This window comes from Myotis nattereri, assembly GCF_964212035.1.
Source record: "Myotis nattereri genome assembly, chromosome: 5".
In the NCBI taxonomy this organism is placed as follows: Eukaryota; Metazoa; Chordata; class Mammalia; order Chiroptera; family Vespertilionidae; genus Myotis; species Myotis nattereri.
Genome location: NC_138080.1, coordinates 54,631,189 through 54,644,287, shown reverse-complemented (window position 1 = coordinate 54,644,287; position 13,099 = coordinate 54,631,189). Strand labels below are relative to the sequence as shown.

Below are 13,099 nucleotides of genomic sequence, written 5' to 3'. Positions count from 1 at the left end.
TATAAATACTAGAGGCCCGGTGCACAAAAATTTGTGCACTTGGTGGGGGGGCGTCCCTCAGCCGGGCTGTGCCCTCTCGCAGTCCGGGACCCCTCGGGGGTGACCACCTGCTGGCTTAGGCCTGCTCCCCGGGGGATTGGGCCTAAGATGACAATCAGTCATCCCTCTGGCAGCCTGCAGCCCTTGGGGGATGTCCACTTGCCAGCAGGGAGAAGACCTAAGCTGCAGTCGGACATCCTTAGCGCTGCTGAGGAGGCAGGAGAGGCTCCCACCACCACCACTGTAATGGCAGCCATCAGCCTGGCTTGTGGCTGAGCAGAGCTCCCCCATGTGGAGGTACACTGACCACCAGGGGGGCAGCTCCTGCATTGAGCATCTGCCCCCTGGTAGTCAGTGTGTGTGTCAGAGTGACCAGTCATTCCCAGTTTTTCTGTTGTTAGGGTAGGTTTGCATAGTACCCTTTTATTATATAGGATAGATGCCTGGTGCATGGGTGGGGGCCGGCTGGTTTTCCCTGAAGGGTGTCCCAGATCAGGGTGGGGTTCCCGCTTGGGTGCCTGGCCAGCCTGGGTGAGGGGCTGATTGCTGTTTGCAGCTGGTCACACCCCCTTCAGGGTGGGGGTCCCCACTGGGGTGCCTGGCCAGCCTGGATGAGGGGCTGATGGATGTTTTCAGGCTGCCTGTACTCCCTTAGGGTGGGGGTCCCCACTGGGGTGCCTGGCCAGTCTGGGCGAGGGGCTGAGGGCCATTTTTAGGCTGGCCGGTACTGAAGCTCCCAGCCTCTCCCTTTTTTCTCTTTTTTTAATTCTGGGATCTACCTTCTATAATTGAAACATTTTTGTTGTCACTGGTGCTTCCAGCTCTGAGGCCATAGCTGGCTGAAAGCAGGTATCTGTGGTTTGTTTAGCTTCTATAATTAAAACTTAGTTGCTTTCAGTGGAGCTCAGAGCCGGGCCGGGGCAGGCAGGGAACCTTGGCTTCCTCCATCACTGGAGAAAGCAAGCCTCATGTTCACTTTAGCTGCGTGGCTGCCGGCCGCCATGTTGATTGGCAGTTAATTTGCATATCACCCTGATTAGCCAGTGGGAAGCGTAGCAGAGGTACAGTTAATTACCCTTTTTGTCTTTTATTAGATAGGATTTTAGTCCTATAATGTTTTGAAACATTGCAGGTGCTATCATCATACATAATCATCTTATTTATAAACTGATCAACAGCTTATAAGAATGCTTGAGACTGGTATAATATGGAACCTCACAAGTCGAAGAGTTACTCTCATTCTGCACACCAGGTGGAAAAGAAACAGAAATAAAGAACTATATAACATTAAATAAAGACGTTCAGAAAGATAAAAGTGAAAGTGTTACATGTAAACATCTGGAATGCAGAGCGAAGTCCATAAGACACCATGACTATGTTAAAAAGAATTGGGCTCTTATTCTATTGCTGCCCCAAGGTGTGAGATGGCAGGTTTCTTAAGTTCTTTGAACCTCTATTTCTTCACTTCTAAAACTGTTAGTAAAATAGTAACATGCACCATTGCTGTGAGGATTAAGGTGGTGTAAAGAAGTTTCTACCTAATACAGAACCTGGCAGGGGTGTTTACAGGGCTATACTTTAAAGGAGCAAAAGAAAGCATTCCAAGTGACTTCCTCATTAAGATTACTTACTGCAGCGCTTTTTCCTGGAAAGTTGAAAAAGGCATCAGGACCATACTTCTGAGGCACGTGCTTTAACACAGAGAGCAACTTCCCAGCATGTGGAGGCTATGAAAATAATCACCAGTTCATTAACCATATTATGTACCATCAAACAAAAATACTTACTTTTCGTATAGTCATACTTCAATACACCCAAGAATAACCAAATAATGCTATAAGCTAAAAAGCATAAAATAACCAGAGAAAGGTTATTTTCAACTATCTTAAATAAGTAACAAACAAACTCTATGCCATCTTTTTGAAATACTATAAGATGTATGAGGTATTTAGTAAATATGAGCCAATATCATTTGACACCTAAAACTCTTCTCCACACTGCAGCAAAATGATCTCTTAAAATTACCAAGTAAATCAACCCACCACCCACCCCTCTGTAAAACACTTTTTAATTTCACATATAAATAATGCTTACTGGTTCTATCTTTAAGGGCATGTTAAAAATAAAATATTTTAACCTTATAACCACAGTAGGAATTGTTAAGCCATTCAATAAAGAAGGTGTCTGAGGCAGAAGAACATGTCCAGGGTCACACAGGTAGTAAGTGAAGAGGATGGGATCAGAACTCAGTCTGACTCCAGAGTCTATGCTTTTAACCACTACAATTTTACCTTGATATTATTCTTTCCTGTAGCTTCCTATTGCCTTTAAAATAAAGACCAAAACCCCTAACATGGCCTACAAGATACTTTATCTACCTCTACCTACATTGTTAGCCTCATTTTGCATTTCAACTTTCTGTTCTCTGCACTCCATCCACAATGCCTTCTCTGTCATAACAGGGCCTGAGCACAAGCTATTCCTTGTGCTAAAAATGTTCTCACTAAGCCTATTTCCCTGCCCTATAACTAAACAAAACGTACCCATCCGTTAGAGTTTATCTTCATGGTGACTTCCTCAGAGCAGTCTTCCCTAACCTCTGAGACTAAATCAAATCTCCCTATAATATTTCATTCAACATATACCTCACTATATAGCACGTATAATATAAGTTGTGACATTACATTTATTTGATTAATGCCTCTTTGACCCACAATCTCCTCTGATGCATTAAACAACCAACAGCTAAAGTGAAAAACCTCACTTACATTTACAAGAAAAAGCAAAGGTCAATCAGATATACATTATCATTTTAATCAGTTTACAAGCAAATGAGATAAAGTGTAGTACAGTCCTCTTTGCTAAAAGCTCAAAACCATGTCCTACTATAAGTGAAATCACTGGCTCCCCTTCATCGTATTTGGTTGCTGCTCTAAGTTATTATTAACTGTCCAAAGAGTTCGGCAGTATTTTATCTAAACGCTGGGTGGAAAGCTTGACTTTTAAGTGATCAAGAAATTTCCCATCAACCACACTGCTTATTATAAAAGTCTAATAACAAGTAACCACAATCACACCCATTTTTTAAAATAAATTCAAAATGAAATAACAAAAATTTAACTCTGCATCTGAAATAAAAATACAGTATTATAGGATTTCCATATAGAGAAGTCATTCTTCAAAATTCCCTGTTCTATAAACCAATCAACAAAAATACACCAGCACTTTCACCGGCCAGTGTGGGTCAATGGTTGAGCATGGACCCATGAACCAAGAGGTCACTGGTTCGGTTCCGGTCAGGGCACATGGCAGGGTTGCAAGCTCAATCCCCAGCAGGGGGTGTGCAAGAGGCAGAAGATTGATGATGTTTCTCTCATCGATGTTTCTATCTCTCTATCCCTCTCCCTTCTTCTCTCTAAAAAAATCAATAAAAGCATATTAAAAAAAAAAAAAAAGATAAGCACTTTCCTTCCCAGACACTGCTGAGAGATTATACAATGGGAAAGCCCTTCAGAAAATAATTTGGTGTTCACGTTGCAAGAGTTTTTAAAAATGTTCCTGCCCACTGATACATAATTTCTATATGTAAAAACATTAAAGCAACTATTAAAATATGCTAAGGCTGGCCAATGTGGCTCAGTGGTTGAATGTCAACCTATAAACCAGGAGGTCCTGATTCGATTCCTTGCCAGGGTACATGGACAGGTTACTGGCTCAACCCACAGTATGGGGTGTGCAGTAGGCAGCCAATCAATGATTCTCTCTCATCAATACAAATATATTTTAAAATAAAATAAAATATGCTAAAGATTCCCAATGATTTAAAAGAAAACATGGACACATTGAGATAAAAACGGAAGATATTAAAAGGAACCAATGCCCTGGCCGGTTTGGTTCAGTGGATAGAGCGTCAGCCTGCGAACTGAAAGGTCCCAGATTCAATTCCAGTCAAAGGCACAGGCCCGAGTTGTGGGTTCAATCCCCAGTGGGAGGCTTGCAGGAGACAGCCGATCAACGATTCCCTCTCATCATTGATGTTTCTGTCTCTCCCTCTTCCTTCATCTCTGAAATCAGTAAAAATATATTTTTTTAAAAAAAAGAACCAAATTTACAGAAATAAAAAATATCTGAAATCTGAAATTTACGGAAAAAATAATCTGAAATTTTTAATGGATGAAATAAACACAGTACAGAAGATAAGTTACCTTAAAATATAGCAATAAAGCAATCTAAAATGAAGCACAAAGAGAAAAGATTGGGAAAAAAGTGAAAAGATCGCAGTGACTGTGGGAGACTCAATAGAGCTACATGTGCCTGGGTAATGTGGCTCAGTGATTGAGCATTGACCTATGGACCAGGATGTCACTATTTGATTTCTGGGCAGGTCACATGCCTGGGTTGCAGGCTCAGTCCCCAGTAGGGGGCATGCAGGAGGCAGCTAATCGATAATTCTCTCTCATCATTGATGTTTCTTTCTTTCTCTCCCTATGAATTAATTTTCTTAAATTAGAGAGAGAGAGAGAGAGAGAGAGAGAGAGAGAGAGAGAGAACAAGCACGCTACATGTAATTGGAGTCCCAGAAGAAGGGGAGAAGGGACCAAAAAATTTTTAAATAAATAATAAGCACAATATTTCCAAATTTGATGAAAATTATAGTATAACCCACAGATTCAAGAACTTTAACAAGGATAAACACAAGGTAAACCAAAATTGCTGAAAATTAGTGATAACATCTTAAAAGTAGCCAGAGAACTAGAGTTTGATACAAATAAGCTAAACAGTCTAACCATTTTAATACAATAGAGTACATAGAGCACAAATTTAAATACACTTAAACAGAGCTAGATTAAGGATTAGCTAGCAGCTGCTGTGAACAACAATCTCTAAAGGGCACTAAAGTAAGCCTAGAAATGCAATCAAAATGGAGAAAATATTTGCTAGTATTCTAAGGGAGAAATAACTAAGTAATAGAAAGAAACAGTTTGATAAGGCAGCTAGAGTTCAAAATAAATTGACCACCACACCATCCACTAAGTTGCATCTAAGGAGGTGGACCCAATTACCTGAAAAGGTGTTTTGTTTTTTTGTTCATTGAGTGGGTCATTCATATGTAAGGGCCACAGGTATACTACTCAGATCAACAGAAAAAGAATTTGGGTGCTGCAACCTAAAACTTTTATTTTATTTTTTTGTCCTTACCTTTTTCATCAAAAAAAAAAATGTTGGCTGTATAGTGAAGAATAGCAATGTGAAGAAGGACCAATTTATTGCCTAAAACACTCAGTTCCCTTAATCCACATCTGTGTCAAGTCATGGCAAAGCATCTGTATAGATCTAAATGCTATTTTAGTTGATCCCTTTTCTTCAATTTGACATCTAACCCCTCTGTATACTTCCAAATATCAAAGAGTACTTAGGTTTATTTTACCCATTGTCCTTTATCTCCTTGAAGTTTACTGAAGAATAGCTTTAGTTCTCGAACTGTCAAATTATAGCTAGCCAGCACTCCCAACATGTCAACTAAAAGATCTGGAAACAAAGAAAACAATAAAATAATTAAGCTACTTATATTTCTTGAAGGATTAAAATATACTGTGATTAAGAGTTCAGAGACTAGAGTTTCAGTTACATGTTAGATGCTCAAGTATTTCTTAAATAAATATCCTATATAATAAAAGAGTAATATGAAAATTGAACGGCGGAACGACTGGTCACTATGACGCGCACTGAACACCAGGGGGCAGATGCTCAACACAGGAGCTGCCCCTGGTGGTCAGTGCACTCTCACAGGGGGAGCACCGCTCAGCCAGAAGCCGGGCTAATGGCTGGCAAGCGCAGCAGCGGCAGCGGGAGCCTCTTCGGTGGGGAGTGGGCCTAAGCCAGTAGTCGGCAAACTGCGGCCCCTTGAGTGTGGCTCTTCCACAAAATACCACGTGCGGGCGCGCACGTACAGTGCGATTGAAACTTCATGGCCACACTCAAGGGGCCAAAGAGCCACCATGTGGCTCGCGAGCCGCAGTTTGCCAACCACTGGCCTAAGCCATCAGTCAGACATCCCCCATGGGCTCCCACACTATGAAAGGGCACACGCCAGGCTGAGGGACAACCGCCCCCTCGAGTGCATAAATTTCGTGCATGAGCCTCAAGTTACTAAACAAGAAAAATACAGTACTTAAAAATCAACCTTTATTTCTTCACATCCATTGTACCATAGAAGAAAACATACCTGCTATCATACTATTGACTTTTTCAATTTTCCCAAGCACTTTTTCAACAAGGCCTACTTCAGTGCAGACTTGAAGATTTCGTATGCTCTTCTTCAGAATGGCTGTAAACATGCTCCAAACTTCTGCTTGGCAAGTAATGTCACATTTTTCTAGTAGGTCCACCATGCAGATGATACTCTCACCTTCTTGGATAATGAAATTCATTTCCAAATCAAACTGCCCACCTACCAACTTCCAAAAGAAAAAAAAATTACAAGCATTAGTACTTCTTCATTCAATGTACCTGGAGCATGCTCCTACGCTTTAGCTTGGCAATTACTACCTGTACACATTCTTCTCTAGGTCCTACAACATTAAAATGGTCTTTGTTAAACACACACACACACACACACAGCTATAAAAATCTCAAAGAAATCTTCAAGTTAACATAACACAAAGTCAAGCAAGACTTGGAATATAAAAATGCAAATATTTTTTTCAACAAAAACAAACATGAGGTGTCAGGTAAATCACTAACTACTGCCCTGCTATGAATAAAGATCTAACTTAGCTCTATAACTGCTTCTAATTCAATATTTCAGTTATGAATTATAAATTTTGTGAAATACTCACAGCAACCTAAAAGTCCTTCGCTACCTATCAAAGGTATGAGTTCACAGCAAAAGTGGAAAACTAAAAATGGCTCAGAACAAACACAAAAGTCAAAGTTTATATTTGTCAAATCCATGGTTTACTATACATATACATTTTGATGCCTCTCCTTCCCTGTCAATCATCAGGATAACTTTAGTCACACACCCAAAGTCAGAAATCAAGAAAATTTATTTCATTAACTTGACTATCAGAAAATCCATCCAGAGAAAACTGTACTGACCTATACCACCTTGCCATCTCACCCATAGCCGCCTCCCACAAACAGAAGGTTTTTTAAATTTTAACAAATCCCAATTGTTTAAAAGAATTAAAATGCTTCTGCAATTACTTTTGCAAAGCTATCCTTTTTTAGAATTTTAAATTTCTATTACTGGTATTTGTAGTTTTCAACATACAGATTATGGTTATATGTTGTTAATAGTCTTGAAATTCTGCAGGTCAGAGTTACCTATGTGAAATCAAGGTACATGATTAAACAAAGATTTAGTATCAGGATGCAGAAGTAGCCTTTTAAAGTAGATTTTTAAAATATCACCTATACATACTCCTGTACTTCTGAACACTTCTTAGTTTTTCATTATGCATTCCTAAACCCAAAAGGTGGACAAGAATTAGGAGAAAGTGAACTTCACAAAACAAAAGCCAATCGCTTATAACAAACATAACCAAATAGATATTACTCCAGGAAAGCAAGGAAAGTTCAGAATTAGGAAATCAATTAAACCTCCTTGCAACCAGAGATCAATATATGTCCCAGGTTCTGCCAAAGATACAAACTGGCAGGAGAAAGAAAAACCAGAAAAATGAACAACATAACACAGTATCTGCATGCAGGGAGATAAGAATTCCTGGCGAGCAGAATGGTAAAGGCATTTGGTCCTTCTACGAGATTTTAGTGTACAATTCTTGCATCATCAGTAAGAAGAACTGTAAGGAGATGACAGCTGGGTTTCTGCTAAAAGAGCCCCTTGGTGTGATTGGGCCAATTCATCTAGCTGTGGTCCTGGTTATGAAGTATACATGCTCAATTCCCTAGTCCACCCAAAAATTCTGTAGCTACACAAGAACTCTAAAATAGACTTTTTGGGGGGTTTTGTGAAAATGATTTGCTTGTTTTGTCTTTTTCTAGTCTAAAATAATTTCAAAGGCACAAAAAGTTGTAAAATAGGATAGTTCCTGTACACCATTTACTCAGCTTGCCCTAATGTGAATATCTGTATATATAAAAGCCTAATATGCAAAGTGTCCCCTTGGGAGTTCGACCAGGAGACCAGGAGTTCGATCACTCGCTATGACGTGTGCTGACCACCAGAGGGCGGCGTGGAACAAAGAAAGGCCCCGGCTGGCAGTCAGCAGCCAGCAGTCAATAGGGACCCTACCCATGCACGAATTTCATGCACTGATCCTCTAGTATCATATAATCATAGTAGCATCATTAGAACCAGGAAATTCACATTGACACAATACCATTAACAAATATTACTCAAATATTGCCACTTGTCATACTGATGTCCTTTTTCTGACCCAAGATCAGCATCCCCTTATTCTTCTCCAAACTGAGACAGTGGCACAGGCATTCTCTGACTTCATGATTTTGACACTATGGAGGCATATTTGCCAGGTATTTTATAGACTGTCTTATCTACATTGTTTCCTTCATGTTTAAATTCAGGTTATGCATTTTTGGTACCTGATGGTACCTGATGTCAATATGTCTCACAATTGGTGATGTTAGCTTGAATCAATTTGTTTAAGGTGGTGTCTATCAGATTTTTTCACTTTAAAAGCACTTGTGGGAAATACTTTCAAACTATACAAATATTTTGTTTCTCATCAAACTTTTAAGAATCCACTGATGAATCTCATCTGCGACTGCTATTACTAAATGGACATTTGCTAAATGGTGATTTTATAGTTCCATCATACTTCCTACATATAAATAGAAAAAGACTTCCTTTAATAATAAAATGCATCAATCACACCTGAAAAGCCAGCATCATGCTCAAAAAGGGAAACTGGAATGATTCTCATGAAAGTTAGAAACAAGACGAGGATACGGTATCTTCACTATCATTTGATATTATTCTAGAGATACAGAAGTCACATTTAGTCAAAAGGCATCAGTGGAGGATTTGAAATTACAATTATTTTCAGATTATATAATCTATATCTAGAGAAACAAAGAGCTTCAACTGAAAAATTACTATAAATTAGAAAATATTTGGTAATGAAACTACTGATACAGTTAATGATATGGATCAATCTCAAAAGATGTATCTGTAGAACATTTCAGTAATGATGTTTGAATAAAAAACTTCATTTTAGCATTTTTTGAATAGAAAAAAGAAGAAACAATCCCCCAAAGAAAACATAAGGTAACTAAGAGGCTCAGTGCACGAATTCGTGCATGGGTGGGTCCCTCGGCCTGGCCAGCTGTGGGAAGGGACCACAGGAGGTTGGCCAGCCACGGGAGGTTGGCCATGGTAGCGCACTGACCACCAGGGGGCAGTTCCTCCGTTGAGCATCTGCCCCCTGGTGGTCAGTGCATCGTCACAGTGACCGGTCGACCGGTCATTCGGTCGACAGGTCGTAACAGTCACTTAGGCTTTTATATATATAGATGGTTAGTAAAGTTGTGTATAACTACATAAGGGAATATAATGCAGCCATTGAAAAGAATGAAGCAGCTCCATCTGATATGAAAAAATATCTAAAATACATTATGTGAGCCCTAGCTGGTTTGGGTCAGTGGATAGAGCGTTGGCCTGCAGACTGAAGGGTCCCAGGTTCAATTCCAGTCAAGGACACATGCCTGGGTTGTGAGCTCAATCCCTAGTAGGGGACATGCAGGAGGCAACCAATCAATGATTCTTTCTCATCATTGATGTTTTTAACTCTCTCTTCCTCTCCCTTCCACTCTGAAATCAATAAAAATATGTATTTTTAAAAATAAAATACATTACGTGAGAAAATGAAAGTGGAAAAGTGTGAATAGCAGGCTACTATATGAGCATAAAACATACAGACAGACACATACTTAAGAATGATACACAAGAAACTAGTGCTTGTCTCTGAAAAGATAATTTTTAGGAAAGAGGGCAAAGGGAGAGTTCTTAGTATATATACTTTGGGACATTCTTCACAGAGAACTAAATATCTCCAAGTTGCAACTAACTTAAGAGACCTTACCTTCACCATAATATTACTTACATCAATCTTTCATTTTGATATGTTTATTACATCATTAACCACCCTTCCAAGAAGCTATAAAATAATTTTTGCAAGTAATTTCCAAAAAAAGACAACCCAAATATTTTATCAGCTTTTAAATTGAGTTGATATTGTGAAAGCAACATTGAGACAGGTGTTTTAAATATTCATCCATTGCTTTAAATATTATAAAATATGTCTTTCAAGGAGAAAATTGATGGCAGAAATTGCTGCACACAAATGTGTCGCATATTTGATATACTATATGTACGCATATCTATTATACCTAAAAACATACAGAGTCTACAGTATGTCATGTTAACCCTTTCTAATAGTTATTGGAAACTGATCAACCTTCAAAACACAAATCTGTTTCCAATGACAGGGATCATAATCTAAGTCCAGGCACTGGCTAGTTATTATCTGAGCTGTAGTAATGGCTCTGCACTACAAAATGTAATCTTCCCAAATGTCACAGTAAGTTATGAATATCTGAGCAGCCTAATGCACTTTACTAGCCATGAAATGTGAAAATGTAATCTTATTACCTTTTTTATGGTTGTATTTTTTTGAATAATGTAGCCTGGAAACTGATGTATAGTCTTTTTCTGCATTTTAGCATGATTTGGTCTCCTTTGCTATATAGAACATTTTTCAAAACTCTCTATTTCAACACGTTTTAGTCTTGGCCTGAACTTCATAAACAATTTTTATAGCAACCTTCAGGGTGGCATAGCGTGCTTTCTATAGGTTATAGTTTAACGTACAAGATTACAGAAATTTTAAAGCATATTAATCAAAGAATTCAAATAAACCTTCACAACTTTTGTATTAAGAACTTTAATTGGGCATGATGATTGTCATCTTACCAATGGTTATATTAATGAAGTGATCTAAGATGAAATTAGTAATTAAACCTAAGTCATTTGTCTTTTCAGAAAAGCAAGAAATACATATAGACCAAAAATAATATTCTCTTCAAAAGATACATGCAACTAAAAAGTCTGTAACACATAGAAAATTCTAATACTTCAAAGTGAAGCCAAGTTTTCCCTGAAAATGTGCTAAATTTTTCCTGAAAAATGTGGCAAGAGTAAGGTATAATAGAAAAAAATGGACAGACTACAATCACAGCCTATGCTCCTAATTAGATATCTTGTAACAATCCCTTTTTTCTCTGGACCTGTCCATTCATTTTGCAAAGTGAACTAAGAGTAAGCTTCTTTTGTTTATCTGCATCCTTCAAAAATGTATTTACTTTTTAAAAGTGCTGATCTCAAGGTATCCAATTTATCTCTATGAATCCATTCCTAAGAGAAAGTGACCCTATCCACATTTACAGGCACTAGAAACTTATTAATAGGGAGGAGCTGAGGGAAAATTACAATGCCGTGGCATGGTCTATAATGTCTCCCCATTGACATTTTCTTTTTCCCTAATGAGTTTCTAATTCGGTACATGAGATCCAGACAAAAGATCTCACCTCCCAGCTTTACCTCAAGTTTCCAGTGATGTGACCAAACTCTGACCAAGGAGGACAGTAATATGTGCAACTTCTGGGTATGTGTAACTCTTAAAAGAAAGGTAACATGACTTCTCTTTGCAACTTTCCTTCTCCTTACAGAATGTGCTGAAACAATGGCAAGAGTTAGAGAAACATACTGGAATCTATATTATAACTTTCCTCTTGAAATAACAGAGCAGAAAGATCTATGGATCCCAATGATCCTAGAATTGTCTCAGTAGCTCTGGACCATTTAACTACCCAAATTTTCACCTGAAAGGGCAAATACATTTCTATCTTGTTTACACCACTGTCATTAGGGCCTCTCTATCATATCCAGCTTAAAACCGATATCCTGACTAATATATATGCTAAGGCCATTAGCTGCATTTTCTCAGAAATTGAAACATTTATATATTTATAACTATCTCAAGTGACATATCCCCATTCCCACCTCTCATACTATATCAGGTGTTAGTTAACTAAACAACAGTATCTATTTTGGCCTAATTTTAAGAGATGGCAGTGTGCCCCGACAAGCTTAGAAATAGAAATAGCACATCGTGAATTTTACGCAACTCAATTTGTAGACTCCACATGTGAAAATGTAATGGCAGAGATTTACTATTCTATATAATAAAAGGCTAATATGCAAATTGTCCCCTCGACCAGGAGTTCTACTGGGAGTTCGACCAGGGGGTGGGGCGGCCGGCCAACAGCCCACAGCCCCTACCCCCAACTGGCCCGGCCCAATCGTCCCGATTGGGCAGGCCAGCTGGACCCCACCTGTACACAAATTCATGCATCAGGCCTCTAGTATATAAATAATAAATGATAAAATACAGAATAGAGTAAGATTAGATGTCATAATTTCATTAGTGTACATGTCTTTTGAGATCATCCCTAACATTAAACATAATACAATAATACATTGCCTAGTCAGTTACTAGTAGAGAAGAAAGTTCAATATGCTGGCAACATAACCATCAGTCTTTACTTTATATCAACCCTTTCCAGAGAGACTTAACCAAAATAACCTACTCCTCCATCAACAACAGCTGAAAGAGGCTACTTAGGCTTACAAATGTGCCATTTAGTGTCCACAAAAGAAAGTATTCTCTGAATTAAAATAGAAAATGTGCAAAAATTTATTAAAATGTTTGATAAAATTCCAGTAAGAATTTAAATTTCCAACAAAAATGTACACACATATTCTTATACCTCAGACGTCCCTCCTCAGATAGGTTCACCTCATATGGCTTTCCCAATTACCCAAAGGTCTATTTTATATAACTCTAACATACACATATTTATGCATTATGTATTACAGTATTCTATAGAAAATACCTAAAGAATATGCAGCAGACTACTAGTGAATACTATTAGTGGAAGATAAAGCAGGAGGGATATCTCGGCTGTGAGGTCACCCCAGGGAAGTGATAGGTCCCAGCTCTAAACCAGGCCC

General features: G+C 38.6%; 1 protein-coding gene across 5 annotated transcripts in view; it reads right to left on the bottom strand.

Moving 5' to 3' along the window:
* The window catches only part of LRBA (LPS responsive beige-like anchor protein), a gene marked incomplete at its 5' end in the record, with an annotated part of 554,145 nt that overhangs the window by 500,995 nt on the left and 40,051 nt on the right, over positions 1-13,099 (bottom strand). For all 5 annotated transcript variants that reach the window (XM_081090942.1, XM_081090941.1, XM_081090943.1 and 2 more), the window contains 3 exons: positions 1,671-1,766; positions 5,468-5,568; positions 6,266-6,497. In XM_081090942.1, coding sequence (XP_080947068.1) covers positions 1,671-1,766; positions 5,468-5,568; positions 6,266-6,497 — 429 coding nt within the window. The remainder of the gene's footprint in view (positions 1-1,670; positions 1,767-5,467; positions 5,569-6,265; positions 6,498-13,099) is intronic.